The 18,359-nt window shown below is 37.5% G+C and overlaps 1 protein-coding gene across 2 annotated transcripts in view; it reads left to right on the top strand.

Annotated features, from left to right (window-relative positions):
* Positions 1 to 18,359, top strand: part of CCDC30 (coiled-coil domain containing 30) — a 247,826-nt gene that overhangs the window by 68,725 nt on the left and 160,742 nt on the right. For both annotated transcript variants that reach the window (XM_037827513.1, XM_037827515.1), the window contains exons 5-6: positions 14,761 to 14,876; positions 16,514 to 16,612. In XM_037827513.1, coding sequence (XP_037683441.1) covers positions 14,761 to 14,876; positions 16,514 to 16,612 — 215 coding nt within the window. The remainder of the gene's footprint in view (positions 1 to 14,760; positions 14,877 to 16,513; positions 16,613 to 18,359) is intronic.

The following is an 18,359-nucleotide window of genomic DNA, read 5'->3' as shown; positions in this document are numbered from 1 at the left end:
TTCCTCATGGGTCACACTTTGTACCTCACCCTTCAGGGCCTGTTGGGACTTTAGTCTAGGTATAGTTCTTGAAAAGAGTGCTGGTGGGGGTGGGTCACAAAAAGAATTAGAAGTATCCTTCAAGCCAATTACCTCAGGATATTCCATTGCATTTTCATCTGGTGAAATAGGATTAATCTCTGCAGACGGAGGCGTGGGGGCTGCTTCCTCAGGGGAGGTGATTACAGGTTTAGCAGGAGGTTGGATGGCAGGCTCCTCAGGGCAGACTGGAGGTTGGGAAACTGTTTCCTCAAGGCAAGCTAGAGTTAGATAGTTGTCTCCTCAGGTCAGACTGGGGTGGGGTGGGGGACTGTTTCCTCAGGGCAGCCCATTACAGGTATATCTAGCAAGACCCAGCAGAATCCAGGGTTCAGTGTCTTCACTGCCATTATTATCATCCCATTGTCCCCATCCCAATTTTCAGGATCCCATTCTTTTCCAATCAATGCCTTTACTTTAACAGCAGATACCCTGCGAGGTGGAGATTTTAGTTTATATTGTAAATCTGCTACTCATACAAGAGACTCTGGGTCTGGTTTTCAGAGATCTCAAGTCTACTGCCACAGGGCACACATAGAAACCTTTACATCTGTTATATGGCATTTAAGTTTCAAATGTGAACCTTTAGCTCGTGCCTTTCTCTTGTAACTTTATCCAGCATATCTAAGAACAACCAGCCAACATCATTATACCTCTTAACTCCACAAAACTGTTAAAGTGTCAAAAAGTCTGTCACCCAAAACCTTGCTTCATACAAGAGTTTGATTAGGAGAGTCAAATGGTGATAATTTGCATATCTTCATTGCCAACTCACACTATGAACTGTCAGTACCATCTTGATTATTAGAAATGGAGTTGTCAGTGCCTTTGAATCTAATTAGAGTATAAAACCAATTGCAGAAGCCCTTTTGAAGATTCTGTTTCTCAAGAACCACTCCCAGTACCAAGTAGTGTTAGTTAGGGTTTTCTAGAGAAATGGAGCCAACAGGAGATATCTGTAAATATGAGATTTTATAAAAGTGTCTTATGCAACTATAGGGATGCAGGAGTCCAAATTCCATAGGGCAGGATACATGGGTCCAAATTCCGTAGGGTAGGCTGTAAGCTGGCAACTGCAATGAAGTTTTTCAATGAACTCCCCAGGAGAGGCTGGCTGGCTGAAGAAGAAGTGAGAGTTCTCTCTCTTCTCCCTTGAAAGTCTTCAATTGATTGGATTAAATCCAGCTGATTGAATTCTCTCATTGTGAAGTCATGCCCTTTGTTGATGTAATCAACCACAGATGCAATCAACTGACTGATGATTTAATAAACCAGCCTTCTGGTTTATTAACCAGCCACAAGTGTCCTTGCAGTAATGGTTAGGCCAGTGCTTGTTTGATCAGACACCTGGACACCAACACCTGGCCAAGTTTACACATTAGCCTAACCATCACATCTACCTCACTCAGAAGTTGGCCTTACACAGAAGTTGAAGTTTTAAAACATAGTCAATATTGTCCTTTATCCTTTAGTGTGATCTATCTTAGTCCTAACCAGATCCACTTCATTCATATCTCTAATTGAAGTCTGAACTATTTTTCAGCTTTTTAAATAGTTGCTGTAGGGGTAATACTGACTTTCATAGCTGCCAAACTCTAGCTCTGAGTCTCAGGTATCTCACAGTTACTCGAAGTTCCCGGGACTGCAACTGGGTTGTACACAAAGAGTTCAGCATTTCAGAATTTAGAGACAACCATTACATCTCAGGAATAGATGTAACTGCTGTAAGAGCTTACAATCTAGGGACCTTTACAATAAACCTTCCCCTGATAACCTATGCTCTGAGATTCAATTCTCAGAGTTTGCACATTTTAATTAGTTCATATTAGTGAGGCATTATAATGTTTGTCTTTTTGTTTATGGCTTATTTCACTCAAAATGCTGTCCTCAAGATCCATTCACTTAGTTGCATGCCTCACAACATCATTCCTTCTTGCAGCCAATCAGTACTCTATTGTATGCATACACAACAGTTCACCATTCTGTTCGTCAGTCGCTTTACCCTTAGGCCTATATCCATTATCTTTTATCCTCACAACAACTGTATTTAGCGAGTACTAGTATCCCCTTTTCATAGATAGGGTATCAGTTATGGCAAGCTTAAATGAGTTATCCAATAGCTATATTAAATGTCAGAGCTGTTATTTGAACCCATATGTATAAATGAGTCCAAAACTTGTGCTCAACACAAATAATATGTATTTTACTGGGACCATTGGTACGCAGACACCTTATAATGCATCTAAAAATACCTCACACATATTTGTTCACTGGGAAACCAATAGGCTTTGAAAGTGCTGAATTAGTTGATCTGACCTTAGGTTGAGTATCAATAATATTATGATGAAATTTAAGTGTTACAATGGTCACAGCTAAAAAAAAAATACAAATATATTTACCGGTTTTATATAATTCTAAAACTAGGTGTGTCCTTCTATTTAAAAACATATGAATACATTTATGAATTGAATAAATTTGTAGTGATTAGTTCAATTAAACAGGATAATGGAAAGATTCCTTTTCAATAGAATGATTTGATTTTTAAAATTTGGTCAGCTCAGAATTCTTTAGGAACCAGATCTCTGAAAGACTTCCTAGTTTCTCAGCTTGAATTAGGAGATTTGGTGTCCTCTAAAGCAGGGCTACTCAGACTACCAGTGCCAGTTTGCAGACTACCAATCTGCAGTATGCTAAAGAGCTTGTGCCAGAATGTAAACCAGTGTGTCACATTGTTCATCTGAAAAGTCTAACAAAAATAAGGAAAAAGTCATTTGTCCTAAATAGATTGCTGGGTGACATAGTTGATTCATTCTAGCAGAAGTTTCTTATCTTATTGCAGAATGGTAACAAACATTTCACAGACCTCCTACTTTGTCTCTCACTGTTCCAAAGTGCCTCTTGGGTAAAAATCAAATATAAACAAAACAACAAGCTAGCAATTCTAGAAATAGAATTTCACTATTGCCATTTGGAATTCTGTAATGATAGCAATAAGGCAAGACATTTTGTTCCCCCCAAACTCTTTAGAAGAATGTTTGAGAGTCAGCAAATGCTTGGTGCCATCTACCCAGCTGTGTTTTGGGTTATTCTCTTCTTTGTCCAAAGAAGAGAATGTGTACCTAAGTACATCCTGTGTTAGCAAGAGGTGTGCAGAAGGTGTCCCTCCTCCTTTCTAAGGCTTATTCCTCAGCCTTTATTCTAGATTCCCCTTCCCCTCCTGTCTTCTTGGGTATTTTGTTCCATTAATTACCCCTCTTCCGGTCTTCAGTCTGTTTCTTCACTTGTTCCTTCCCCTTTTAGGTCTCCCATCTTCTAAAAATATGTATTTTTATTCTTTGAACCTCTAGACCTCTCCAACCATCATTCTTCTCCATCTCCTTCAAGAGTAGTTTATGCTCACTGATTCTGTGTCTTCATTTACCATTAATTCCATAACCTGTTGTAATTTGATTTTTCCCACTTATCACTCAACTGCAATTGCCAACTGTAGCAGAGCTGTTGATGCTCTACCTTATGCTTCCTTGGACTACCTCTGAATTCACCTGCAGCTGCAGTGAACAGTTGCTGTGCATTCTGACCGCTTCCTACATAAGCAACTGGATTTCTTTCCTTCACTGCCTGATGACTTTCTCCTGGGTCATGGGAGCTTGCTGAACAGTACACGAGGTAGCCTAGAAGCTTGGGAGATTTAACACACCAGCGTGTTATGAGATTGGAGTTATGCTCTACAACGTTTCTTAAAGGTTCTCTAGTGGAATTGAACCTCACTGGAGATTGAGTTGCTCGCTGAGGTAACCTGTTCATATATTAACTTTTTATTGGGGTTCTGGTCTTGTTTTTCCTATTCTCTACTAGTGTTTCTTGAGAGCACCTCCCAAATAAACTTCCTGCATCCTAATCTCTCTCTCAAGGTCTACTTTTGGGGTAAGAACCCAAACTAAAATACCAAACTTACAAGTGTTTTAAGTGGTCACTTTTCTGTCTTCATCCTACTTGACCTCACAGTGGAATATTTCCTTCTTTCTAAAATAAATGACTCCTTTGGTTTCCATGACTCTGCTACCCAGTACTCCCACCTCTCCACCCTTTCTTCTTTGTTTCTTTTTCTGGCTTCTCTTCTTTCCCCTTAAACATTTTTCTCCAAGATATACATTTGGCCCCCTTCTTTTCTCACTCTATGTATACTCTCCCATCTTTTACCACCTATAAAATGATGACTTCTCTGCCCTCTCCTTAGAGTTCCAGACCTGGGGAGATTGCAGTGGTAGTAGTAGGAGTAATAGCAGTCACAGTGCAAGTAGTAGCAATAGTAACAGCTAACAGTTCTTAAGTAATAACTATGTCCTAGACCAGCCCTGTCCAATAGGGTAGCTGCTAGCCACATGTGGCTGTTGAGCAACTGTAATGTGACTAATGTGCTGGAGGAACTGAGATTAGAATGTTATTTAAATTTAATTAATTTGAATTCTAATAGCCACATGTGGCTAGTCCCCTCTATATTAGACACTACAGTTCTAAACATTATTTTAAGTGCTTTACATGCTTTAACTCATTCAAACCTCCACACAAAAATTCTTTCAGGTAGTTTTTACAGATGCTGGTTAAGACCATGGGCTCTAAGACCATGGGCTGGTTAAAACTGTCTAATTTCAAATTCTAACTTCATTGCAAATTAAGGTTTAGAAAGATTAGTGTGGAGATATTAATGGTATCCACTTAATAGGTGTATCTTAAGTATAGATGAGCTAATTTATGTAAAATGCCTAGTGTAGAACCTGAGTGTAGTAAGCACTCAATAAATTATAGTGTTCATTTATTAAATTTAAAAAGCCTACTGTCCATCTTTGCATGTCATCACATAGATCCTTCAAATTCAACAAATTTCAAATTGAACTCCTTATTCAAAAAACCCCTTCCACATATATATATGCACTGCATACTTCTTATTCTGAATGTCCTGTCATGGTTAATGAGTCCAAGGTGCTATTTAAAAGTTCTATTAATTTTACCTCCCAATTAATTTTCAAATCTTCTGTATTTGCTTCTCTATCTCCATTGATATTGCCTTCTTTCAAGACTTATCACCTCTCTCCTGGACTTCTGTACTAGTATCCTAATTGGTCGCTGTCTTCATTTTTACCTCCTTCCACCTCCTATCCATTTCATGGCCAAAATGATCATTTTAAAAGACAAATCTGATTTTCCCATTTCTTGAAATCTTTTAATCATTCTTCTTTATCATTACCTTTAAGAGAGAAATGAAACTTCTTGGTGTGGCCAGTGGGAACCCCCAGGTCTGCCCCTGTACTCTTAACAACCTTATATCTTATTGCCCCCTACCCCCCAGTATGGCTTCTACACTTCATCATACCAAACTGTTTTCCAAAGTATTGCAGGCTGTTTTTTGCTTCTGTGCCTTGGCATATTTGCCCCTGTATCTAAAATGTCAGCGTCTCTTTTCCTTACCTTGTCTTGAGTATTCCTATTCAAGTTGTGAAGCTCCTGTGTAACTACTTGTTAAATTGTACTTTGAAAGTTATTACCTTTTTCTATGTATGTTATATTTCACATTAAGGAAATAACTGAAACTGTGGAACTATAACCCATAACATTCTTTGAAATTTGCTTTCTGACTACTTGTTAAGTTGTACTTGGAAAGTTATCACTTCTATATATAGATGTTATATTTCACAATAAAAAAAAAATCTGATTAAATAAAGAAGTTATGAAGGTGAATGTACCAGTTTGTATTTATTATGTCCCCCAGAAATAGCCAGGTACTTTGATGCAATCTTGTGAGGGTAGACATATTAGTGGGGATTAATTTGGAACATTTGGATTAGGCTGTTTCCATGGAAATGTGCCCCACCCAACTGTGGGTGATAACTCTGGATAATTTCCATGGAGGTGTGGCCCCGCCCATTCAGCATGGGCCTTGATTACTGGAGCACTATATAAGCTCAGACAGAAGGAGCAAGCTTGCTACAGCCAAGAGGAACACTCTAAAGAATGCACAGAAGCTGAGAGAGTAGCTGCAGATGAGAGACATTTTGAAGAGGCCAGTTGAAAGCAGACTCTTGCTCCAGAGAAGCTAAGAGAGGACAAACACCCCAAGAACAACTAAGAGTGACATTTTTGAGGAACTTCAGCCTAGAGAGGAACATCCTGGGAGAAAGCCATTTTGAAACCAGAACTTTGGAGCAGACTCCAGCTACATGCTTTCCCAGCTAACAAAGGTCTTCCGGACACCTTGGCCATCCTCCAGTGAAGGTACCCGATTGCTGATGTGTTACCTTGGACACTTTATGGCCTTAAGACTGTAACTGTGTTTCCAAATAAACCTCTTTTTGAAAAAGCCAATCCATTTCTGGTGTTCTACATTCTGGCAGCATTAGCAAACTAGAACAATGAATAAAACCTTTTTTGTCTTAAGTAAGCAGAATCGATAATTCCTTTTATTGTGTCCCCCACTGTACCTAGTGTACTTTAAAAAATATAGCACCACTTACATACATATAATGGAATACTATTAAGCCATAAAAATGAATGAAGTTCTGATACATGCTACCTACATGGATGAACCTTGAAGACATTAGGATGAGTGAAATAATCCAGGCACAAAAGGACAAATATTGTATGATTCTACTTATTTGAAATATCTGGAATATGCAAATTCGTACAGATAGAAAGTAGATTAGAGGTTACCAGGGGATGGGGGTAGGGCAAATGGGGAGTTATTGCTTAATGGGTATAGAGTTTCTGTTTGGGCCAAGTTTTGATAATGGCTGATGGTGATAGTAGCACAACATTTGTGAATGTAATAAATACTACTGAATTGTACACTTGAAAATTGTTAGAATGGAAACTTTGTCTTCTGTATATGTTACCGCAATAAAAATTTTAAAGCAAAAAAAAAAAAAAAAAAAAAAAAACAAAACATAGCACCACTATTCAATTCTTTATCTATGTTCATATCTAGATAGTGAGTTTCTTGAAGGCAGGAATCATGCCTTATTGATCTGATTCCCAGGTGTCTGGCACAGTACATATTAAGAGTAACTAAATGTTTGTGAATGAATGAATGCTCTTAGATAGAATTAGGAGGAGATTATTTCCACCAACCCTGTGCACATGGAGTGGGAGGTCTCTACCCTAATTGGAACCATTTACTGATTTGTAAAATGCTAGAGAACAAAATCTTTTACTTGGGAGGAAAATATACATATAAACCTCTCTACATAATATGTATCCACTGTGTATCTCCACCCCAGGCCTCTCATGTGAACTCCAGAATAAAAAATCTAGTGCTCCTCCTGCCTTCAGGGCCAAGACAAAGATCCAAAATTTTTTGTAGGGGACAGATAAAGGAAAAATCTCTCTGCCTTTGGGAGAAGAATAGATGCAAAAGACCTCTGCCCCTGGAGTAGGAGAAGGAAAATGCCTTGGACTTAAGATCCTGCAACAATGGAAATAATACAAAGCAGAGGAGGAGGAGGAAACTGTTTCCCATGACACACCATAGATACAAGGCAGGGTTTGCACTTCTAGAGAGGAGGAACAGAAATGCTAAATAGGCCTCATCTTGAGGCCCATGTACAGAAGTCCTGCTTAAGAATGAGGCTATACAACTGAATCAAGAACCCCCAGCCCTTGCATAGAACTAACAGACAACAACAGTCTACTTCTATGGGAGAGGCAAGAGCATGAGAGAGACCCCCTCGGTAGTGCAAGCATGTAGGGACTGCTAAAAGCTGGGGGTGGAGCAGGAACACAGAGAAAAACTCTGAGCCACCCATGGCTTCACATTAAGCCCAAAGTAATAACAGCCCACCTCTGGAGGAATTTGAAGTCTATGGTGCACAAGAGGAAACAATAACAATAACAGAACCGAATTCAGCACGAATACCGATAGATTGACTCAACCCCCACATTAATGGTATGCTCATTTATATGTATAAATACTGTTCACCACAGTCTCTACTGTTCCTTGATGCATGATGTCTGGCATTGCATCATAAACTAAGAGACACACAAAAGTCAAGAAAAAAGATCATTGTCAAGTGATAAAGCGAGAGTGACACCAGACAAAAATGGTGGAGTAAGGACCTCCAAAAATTTGCTCCTCCATAAAAGAAATGAAAAACATTGCCAAAATTTGTCAAAATCAACTTTTCCAGAACTCTGTAAATTAACCAAAGGCTTACAGCAAACCAGGGAGTGTTGACTCAAGAACAATGGCTAACTCTCAGTAGGAACAGTGGACTTTATTAGCATTTTAACTTGTTAGATGCTAACTTTAACCTAAATGCTAAATAGTTAACTTGTTAACTATTCCCTACCCTTCAGCTCAACAGAGGCAGTCTCAAAAACTGACAGCCTATATTCCTGGCACAGCCTGTCAACCACCAGAGGGAGCAGAGTAGAGCTGAACCCCTTTGAGAGCTATTGTCCCAAAGAATTGTCCTTATTTGAGCCAACTAGTGGTTTCCTGGAAGACTCCACTTACAGAGCTGTTTATATTTGACTTGACTTGGAGCTTGTCCAGTGAAAAATGTCTTCTCCATAGGGAGGGGAGAAGAAAGGAGACATTAGTTGAAAACAATAAATGTTTTAACTTCATGACACCCTCAGGTGGTAGATAACAGTTGGGGTAAAAAATAAATTAACCAAAAAGCTTAGAATGAAAAGCTGGAGAATGAGATGGTCATAGAAACTTTTAAAAACTATGATATATTCCTGGGAATCTAGAAGGTGAGGAGAGCATATAGGGCTGGGCACCTGTTCAAGAAAGACCAGAGAAGTCCCTGAGATTTCACTTCTGGCTGACCTTGAGGCCCTGCAAAAGCCGGAAGTGAAGGTTAAGGCAGAGTTTTCAATTGTGTTACTGAGTGATGAACGTGCGCACAGAACACATACACAGAACTCTGTGAGATTTATCGGTTCTAGGTGTTTAATATAATATCTGTTCAATCATTAGCTCAACTCTAAGCTACTCAAGCAGAGACTTTAATGGCCATAGATGACAAAGGATACAGACTTAACAGAATTGTTTCAGAAGATTCACTTAACAAACAAGAGCAACTACAACAAGCAGCAGAAACAACAAAGCCTGAAGAAGGGCTGTTTCGATTTGCTAATGCTGCAGTTTTGCAAAACACCAGAAATGGATTGGCTTTTATAAAGGGGGTTTATTTGGTTACAAAGTTACAGTCTTAAGGCCATAAAGTGTCCAAGGTAAGGTATCAACAATAGGGTGCTTTCACTGAAGGATGGCCATTGGCGTCTGGAAAACCTCTGTTAGCTGGGAAGGCACGTGGCTGGTATCCACTTGCTTCCAGGTTGCGTTTCAAAATGGCATTCTCCAAAATGTTGCTCTTGGGGCATTTTGTCCTCTCTTAGCTGCAGCTCCTTTTCAAAATGTCACTCTCAGTTGTTCTCTGGGGTCCCTCTGTTAGTGAGCTCTTTTTATAGGACTTTAGTGAACTAATCAAGGCCCATGCTGAATGGGTGGGGTCACACCTCCATGGAAACATTCAATCAGAGGTCACAGCCTAATCAAAGGTGTCACTCGTAGTTGGGTGGGTCACATGTCCATGGAAACACTCAATCAGAAGGTTCCAACCTAATCAACACTAATACATCTGCTCCCACAAGATTGCATTAAAGAATATTGCTTTTTCTGGGGGACATAATATATACAAACCAGCACAAGGGCTGAATCTGATTTCCAGAGTTGCCACATTATATTATTTGCAATGAAAGTTTATGAGGCAAAGAAAGTATGGCTAATACACAGGGCAAAGAGCAATCAATAGAAATTGTCTTTGTGAACACACAGACACTGGACTTACTAGATAAACTGTTAATCAGCTACTTTAAATATGTTCAAAGAACTAAAGTAAACCATATCTAAAGAACTGAAAGAGACTATAAGGACTATTTGAAATGACTTACCAAATAGAGAACATTAGTAAAGAGTTATAAATTATGATAAAGAACCAAATAGAAATTCTGGAGTTGAAAAGAGGAATAACTGAAATGAAAAATTCACTAGAGAGGCTCAGCAGTCTATTTGAGTAGGCAGAAGAGTCAATGAACTTGAAGATATATCAGTTAAGATTATCTACTCTGAGATTTCACAGAGTCGAGAGGTCATTCTCAAGGCTATTCTTATGCAGTATATAGATATTTCTTTTTAGTTTCTAGTATATTAGCATAGCTAGAAGGAAAAACCTGAAACAGTTGAACTGTATAATCCAGTAGCCTTGATCCTTGATGATGATTGTATAACTATATAGCTTTTATCGTGTGACCATGTGATTGTGAAAAACTTGTGATAGTGTATGGGCAGATGGGTAATAAAGTAAAAACAAAAAAATAATAGAGGGAATAAGGGATATGGAATGTTTTGTGTGTTCTTTTTTATTTTTATTTTTGGAGTAATGAAAATGTTCTAAAATTGATTGTGGCGGTGAATACACAACTATATGATGATAATAGCCTTGATTGTATACTTTGGATGGATTACATGGTGTGTGAATATATCTCAAAAAAAATTGCATTAAAAAAGATTATTCTGAGAAATTAAAAGAAAAATGAACAGATTTTGAGAGACCTATGGAGCATCACTAAGTGTACTAACATGGGTATAATGGGAGGCCCAGAAAAGAAAGACCAGAGAAGGGAAGAAAGGATATTTGAAAAGCATAAAGACCACAAACTTCCCAAATTTGCTGAAAAACATAAATCTTCAATCCAAGAAACTCAACAAACTCCAAGTTAGATAAACTCAAGAGATCCACACCTAGACACATCATAAACTGTCAAAATCCAACATGAAAGATAGGTAGCCCTACATCTACTAAGGAAATTGAATTTGTAGTTTAAAATTTTCCCACAAAGAAAACTTCAGGCACAAATGGCTTCACTAGTGAATTCTAGAAAACATTTAAAGGATAAATAATACTGATTTTTACATAACTCTTCCCAAAGATTGAAGAGAGAATACTTCCTAACTTGTTAAAAGTTGAGCATTACCCTGATATCAAACCAGGTAAAGACATTACAATATCCCTCATGAACATAGAAAGAGATGTAAAAATACAGAAAGTAAGGAGTCACTTGTTAGTAGTAAAATTAAATAGGAAGTGCTTCTATAACGGATTGGTTAAAAAAGTTACTCTCTAATTTGGGCAGATAATAAAAAATATATTTACAGCCTCCCCCTCCCCAGCCCTGAGGATCTGGGGGAAGGTGCGGATGTGTTGGACATCCTCACCTGGACTGGTGTTGATGTTGTCACAAACATTGGGACTGGCAGTTTGATGTGCTGAGCCCTCGAGCATGGAACTTGCCCTTATGAAGCTAATTACCACAAAGGAGAGTCTAAACTTGTATGTAATGGTGCCTAAGAGTCTCCCCCTGAGTACCTCTTTGTTGCTCAGATGTGGCCCTCTCTCTCTCTAACTGAGCCATCTCGACAGGTGAACTCGCTGCCCTCCCCTCTACGTGGGACCCGACTCCCAGGGGTGTAAATCTCCCTGGCAACACAGAGTATGACTCCCAGGGATGAATGTGGACCTGGCATCATGGGACTGAGAGTATCTTCTTGACCAAAAGGGGGATGCAAAATGAGACGAAATAGTTTCAGTGGCTGAGAGATTCCAAATGGAGTCGAGAGGTCACTCTGGTGGACATTCTTATGCACTATATAGATAACACCTCTTAGGCTTTAATGTATTGGAATAGCTAGAAGTAAATACCTGAAACTACCAAACTCCAACCCAGCAGTCTGGACTCCTGAAGACAATTATATAATAATGTAGATTACAAGGGGTGACAGTGTGATTGTGAAGACCTTGTAGATCACACCCCGTTGTCTAGTGTATGGATGAGTGGAGGAATGGGGATGGGAACTAAGGGACAAATGAGGTGGGATGCGGGGATGATTTGGGTGTTCTTTTTTCAGTTTTATTTTTTATTCTTGTTCTGGTTCTTTCTGATGTAAGGAAGGTGTTTGGAGATGGATTGTGGTGATGAACGCATAACTGTGTTATCATACTGTGGACAGTGGATTGTATATCATGGATGATTGTATGGTGTGTGAATGTATTTCAATAAAACTGAATTTAATAAAAAAAAAGAAACTAAAAAAAAAAGTTACTCTGCATATTGTAATACCTTGCTTCTATTAATAAGAATGAAGTATGTACTGACATGAATACATGTCTGTGATATATTATCAAGTGAAAAAAGCAATTTATAGAATAAAAAGCAATTTATAGAATAAATAATGGTATAATAAACATGTGGTATAATGCCATTTTGGTTTTTATATTATGTTGTGTGTGTGATGCGGCATGCTTGTGAGTGCATACACACTTATCCACAGGGCTGCAATGAGCTGGTACATACTAGTGTGTCAGAAAAGCTGTTAAGATGCTGGAATAGTTTTGTGTAAGTTGTAAGCAGCTGCTTCCCTGAGTTTTCCACTCCCCCCACTTATTGCAGCTGTTCTGGCTCCTCTCAGCTCCTTGTCTTCCTAGCTGACAAAGGGGTCTTGGCACAGCAGGGTTTTCTCTTGGACTCTGCTCCAGAGCTACATTGTGTTTAGTCAGAGACCATGCTTTATCATTGTTAAATATTTTGAATACAACCCTTGTCTGTATATGAGTATATGTATATAAAAATTTTGAGGTATATTTGCCAAGTTTAATAATAGCTATTTTGAGACAGGGTGGTAGGTTACAGTTGGGTGAGAATATCCACTTTGCACATATCTATATGATTTGAATTTTTTTTTTACAAAAAAGCTGTATTCCATTTGGAATCTATAAAGCAATAGTGATTTTAGTGACCTTTGAAAAATAGGCCATTATTCAACTATATTATTTTAAGATTTGTGAACATTAAATATTGGTAATATCCAGAGCAGAGAAATAGGCAGTTTCATATTTAGTTTTGAGAATGTAACTTTGTACAATCTTTTTGAAGAGTAATTTGACAATATCTATTAAATTTTATAAGTGTACATATCCTCTTATCCAGCTATCTCATTTTGGAGATTTAAAAAAAATAATGACATAAAAAACTTAAAGATAAATGAAAATTGAAAACAGTTTTAGAATTGTTTGCAAGAGTAAAACATTGACAACAACCTAAATATTTATCAGTAGGGGAAGGGTTATGTAAATCATGGTGCATTCATGCAATGGACTACTATGGAGCCATTAAAAAAACTGAAATGGGAGACTGGATAAACAAATTGTGATATATTCATTAGATAGAATACTATTCTACAGTAAAAAGGAACAAATTACTGATACAACAACACAGATGAATCTCAAAAGCATTATGTTTAGTGAAAGAAGCTAGACACACACACGCACTATATATATATATATATATTCCTTTTATATGAATACCATCTATGGTGATAGAGTCAGAAAGTGGTTGTGGGGTGGGGGGTGGTTGAGAGTGGAGAACTGACATGAAATACATAAGGGAACTTTCTGGGGATGATAGAAGTGTTCTATATCTTTGGGGGGTGTGGACAAAAAAGCCCAAATTGTCAAGGTTCATTAAACTGATCACTTAAGAACTGTATATTATATTGTGTATAAATTATGTTAATTAAAAAGTAGTTCCAAATAAGAAGTAGAAAATCATTTTATAAGAATTGGCCTTTAAAGACATTCATAATATGTTCACAAGTGGAAAAAAGTAGTGGAGAGTATGGCATTTTAAAAAGTTTTAAATCAGATGTATGTATATATATCTATCAGTATTGAATAAGCAAAAGGGAGGTGAGATTGTGGATATGTTTTACTTTTTTTGTATGTTTTTCAGTATTTTTCAAATTGAAAAAATTTAGACAATAAGGAGAAAGAAAAGGAGAATAAATCGAGGAAGGAAAAAATGAGGAAAGAAAAAAATTAATACAAGTTAAAAACAAAATAGGCAATGAAGGAGGAAAACAAAGGTAAACATCAAAGCAGCAAAAGAAAAAGAATAAATGAAAAATGTCTAAAAAGATAGTAAGAAACAGTTACAGACACAGAGAAGTGACAAGCAGCAAGCTTGTATCATTGAGACATTCATGAATGCCAGAAAGAACAGATCCCACCATGAGGTACTGAGAGCGGTTCACCATTTATTTAATGGACAATGGTGTAGGCAGAAGAATGGTTTTGAAGAATTAACTTTAACTTGAAAAATCTTTCCACTCCCTGCTCTCAGCTCACTACTTCAGTGATCTATAGGTGCTATTGGTGATAAGTGCAAGGGAAGTGTCCAGGAGTATAGGAGGTGGGTAAAAGAGACAGTACTAAAAGGATCCTAAGAGAATAGTTTTCTCAGTGATTTAAATTTTAGAAAGTAGGCTAACCTGTGTTAAAATTCAGGTCTTAGAAGAGCCTTTATTGCTGGGAACCCTAACTCAAGGAGTCCAACTCATTAGTCTGGATTGGGAAATGATAGAATATTCTAGGAATAGCCTTGGGAGTCCAGTTGCTCTCCTGTGCAGGGAGCCACATGGGCAGAGACACAGTAGGACTGACAAAAAAGGTGGGAAATAGCACTTCCTTAGTTTTTAGAGTTAGCATGCCTCAAATTAAAACTTTCATCTAGTCAATTAAACTGTTTTGTTTTTTGTTTGTTTGTTTGTTTGTTTGTTTGTTTTAGATTCAGTTGACCTACAGAAAGCAAAGGAGCATAATCAGAAACTGGATGAGGAAATTCTGGCCTTAAGAAATAGGGTTCGATCACTTGACTCAGAAAAAAAAGCACTTGGAGAAGTGGTAAGTTGTTTAGAATGTTTTTAGAGTTTATTTAAAAATGCATGTAATAACTTTCAGCAGCTACGACAACATAGACATACATCAGCTAAGTTGGTCATTAGTGAGGACTGATTCTGGTAGCCAGAGCATCCTAGGCAGAATGGTTTTATATGCTACACTTTGAGCAAGGTGCATTCTACAGGTGTTTATATTTTATACATTTTGGCTACCTATGCTAAATAGTAATGTTACTAATAATGTGTCAATTTAGGATATTTTCATTTAAATAAGGACTTAATAGTTTATTTAACATATTTACCAAATAGAAATTATTAGTCTATTGTGTTGGAAAAGTTTGAGATTATCACTACTAAGCTCTTGGATAGGTTATATTTTTTGATCATTTGTTTTTAGCAATTTATAGATTTTTAATATGTACTTCCAAATTCTGAATATGTTACATGTATCTTTAATTTTAGTTTATATATATTTTATAATCATCTCTCTAGTGTCTTAACAAGATGCCTGGTATATTGTAGGTATTCAAAAAATTTTTTTGCAACAATGAATACATAAACAAATGAAGACTGTTCATGTTGTCTTGGTCTTTGTAAATCTACATGTCTAATACATATATATAAAATTTACATGGCTGGTACCTATATACATATGCATATGTAAACTTATATTATTACGTAAATATGTAAGTTCAGGAAGGGTACATTTCATTCCAGACAGTGTTACTTCTAGAAAGGGAAGAGGTATTGTGGGGTGTTCTAGTTTGCTAATGCTGCTGGAATGTAAAACACCAGAAATGGATTGGCTTTTATAAAAGGGGGTTTATTTGGTTACATAGTTACAGTCTTAAGGCCATAAAGTGTCCAAGGTAACGCATCAACAATCAGGTACCTTCACTGGAGGATGGCCAATGGCGTCTGGAAAACCTCTGTTAGCTGGGAAGGCACGTAGCTGGCATCTGCTCCAGAGTTCTGGTTTCAAAATGGCTTTCTCCCAGGACATTCCTTTCTAGGCTTCAGCTTCTCTCCAAAATGTCACTCTCAGTTGCTCTTGGGGCGTTTGTCCTCTCTTAGCTCCAGAGCAAAAGTCGGCTTGCAAAGGACGTCTTCAAAATGTCTCTGTAAGCTGAAGCTCCTCTCTCAGTTCCAGTGCATTCTTCAAAGTGTCCCTCTTGGCTGTAGCTCCTCTTCAAAATGTCACTCTCAGCTGCACTGTGTTCCCTCTGCCTGTCAGTTCGTTTATATGACTCCACTGATCAAGGCCCACCCTGAATGGGCGGGGCCACGCCTCTATGGAAATATCTCATCAGAGTTATCACTTACAGTTGGGTGGGGCGCATCTCCATGCAAACAACCTAATCCAAACACTCCAACTAATCACCACTAATATATCTGCCCCACAAGATTGCGTCAAAGAATATGGCTTTTTCCGGGGGACATAATATATTCCAGCCAGCACATGGGGTAAAGGTATATGAAGGAAATATCACTTTTTGCTCTATATACTTAGGCATTTGAATTTTTACAAGGAAAATGTATTCATTTATCACTTGTATAATTTATAAGCAAAGCAATCCTTCCCCCAAAATGTAGTCAACCAAAAACTGAGAAGTATATAAGATGCTTACTTTTGTATTTAAGGTTGAAAGACTTAAAGGAGAGATTCATGAATCTCAAGAGAATGAACAAGTTGGAAAACACTACCCAGGAAAAACTCTGGGTGCTGAACAGAGAATGCAGGTATTTTAAAGTTCTGTTCCTTCTGATTTCTAACTTTTAAGTGATGTGCATTTTTACAAAGTACACCAGAGTTACTCTCTTTTTAGTGAGCTTTTTTCTATTGCTAAGCCAATTAGAATGGAGGAAGAAATTGGGGGTGCAAGGGGTGTGATTCTGTTCATATGGGGGACAATTAATATAAAGAATATAATGGATTTTTTAAAAAGAAAAAAGCATCTTAAAAGATACAATCAATCTCAGCATTTTTAATCATCAAAATGGAGTTGATTTGTGGAATAAATCAACAGGGGATGGGGGTGGAGAACCATACTGAACATAATAAAATATCATCAAGAAATAATACTAATAATGTTTAGTCTCCAGTGTGTACAGGGTCTAGTCTCCTTAGCATGATCAGCCTCTCAAGTGTGGACAAAGTGACCAAATGCAAAACAGATTGAAACAAGCACCACTGTGTTTTAGATGGGGTTGGTTCAGACAGTCAAGGGCCTAGACTGCTTTGAGGCAGCCCTTTCTCTTCATACCTCTAAGTTGAGTAACATCCCCTTGTTGCTAAGGGATCTCACTCACCAGAGCTTGATTTCATTATAACTCTCTGGGCCCTACACCTCACACCTCTTAGGTATCAAGAAAACTACAGCTACAGAATTTCTTGACTCCCCAACTAAAGAATCGGTATCCTTCCTGTCTTCCAAAGTATGCTTTGGAGAACAGTGTATTTTTTTAAAAGGGGAAGGCCAGTGTCGTGTATGCCACTAGAAGGAAAGCTAGAAGATAAAACATGGGACTGAAACCTGTTGTTGATGACTGTGGTTAATTGTACAAATATAAGAAAGTTCTTACACAAACTAGAACAAATGTAGGTCACTATTACAAGATGTTGATAATAGGATGGTATATGGGAAAAATTCAACTAATGCAGACTATGGACTATATTAACAGTAACATTGTAATATTCTTTCAAAGGTACTACACCAATGCTAAACATCAATAATAGGGGGGTATATGGGGTAAGGGATTTTTTTGTTTTCTTTTTTGTTTTTTTTTTTGGAGCAGTAAGAATGTTCTCAAATTGATTGTGGTGGTGAATGTACAACTCTGTGATTATACTAAAAGCCATTGATTGTACACTTTGGATGGATTGTATGGTATGTGAATAAAACTGTTTTGTTTTGTTTTGTTTTGTTTTTAAATGGGGAAACTATTTTGCTGGGCAGGATTTCAGTGGCTTGTAGCAAAATTATTCTCAAAAAAACCCCCAGTATTTCTCTAATGTAAAGCAAGTTGATGATAATTGAATGTGTTTCAGGTAAAATAGAAGAAAAAAAGTTGCAATTAGTCTTCAGCCCAGCTAGTTTTAGATTCCTTTTCTGGCTCACACAACTTGCATGGGGAATGGATACCTTCTGATATGGTAGACATGCCTGATGACAATGCTAATTCTGGGTACATACAGAGTTAAGCAGACCTTTGGGCCTAGATATTTTTATAGATTTCTAATGACTTTTCCCCTTCCTCTGGACCAAACTGGCTGAATACAATAGAACTACATCAAGTAAAATATTGTTTTGTTCAATATAAGTTAGTTATATTAAGGTCACAGAATTACATCATTACCTAGTTACAGCCATTGTGATTTTATTATGATTCCAAGTATCTACAGGTAAGTAATGATAGCACAGGTTTATGAGAGTTCAGCAATATCCACCTTAAAAAGGCAAACAAATTAAGAAATTTTTAAAAAATA

Source organism: Choloepus didactylus, chromosome 2 (genome assembly GCF_015220235.1).
Source record: "Choloepus didactylus isolate mChoDid1 chromosome 2, mChoDid1.pri, whole genome shotgun sequence".
Lineage (NCBI taxonomy): Eukaryota > Metazoa > Chordata > Mammalia > Pilosa > Megalonychidae > Choloepus > Choloepus didactylus.
The sequence above is the reverse complement of the archived record's forward strand: the minus strand, read 5'-3'. Positions and strand labels throughout refer to the sequence as shown.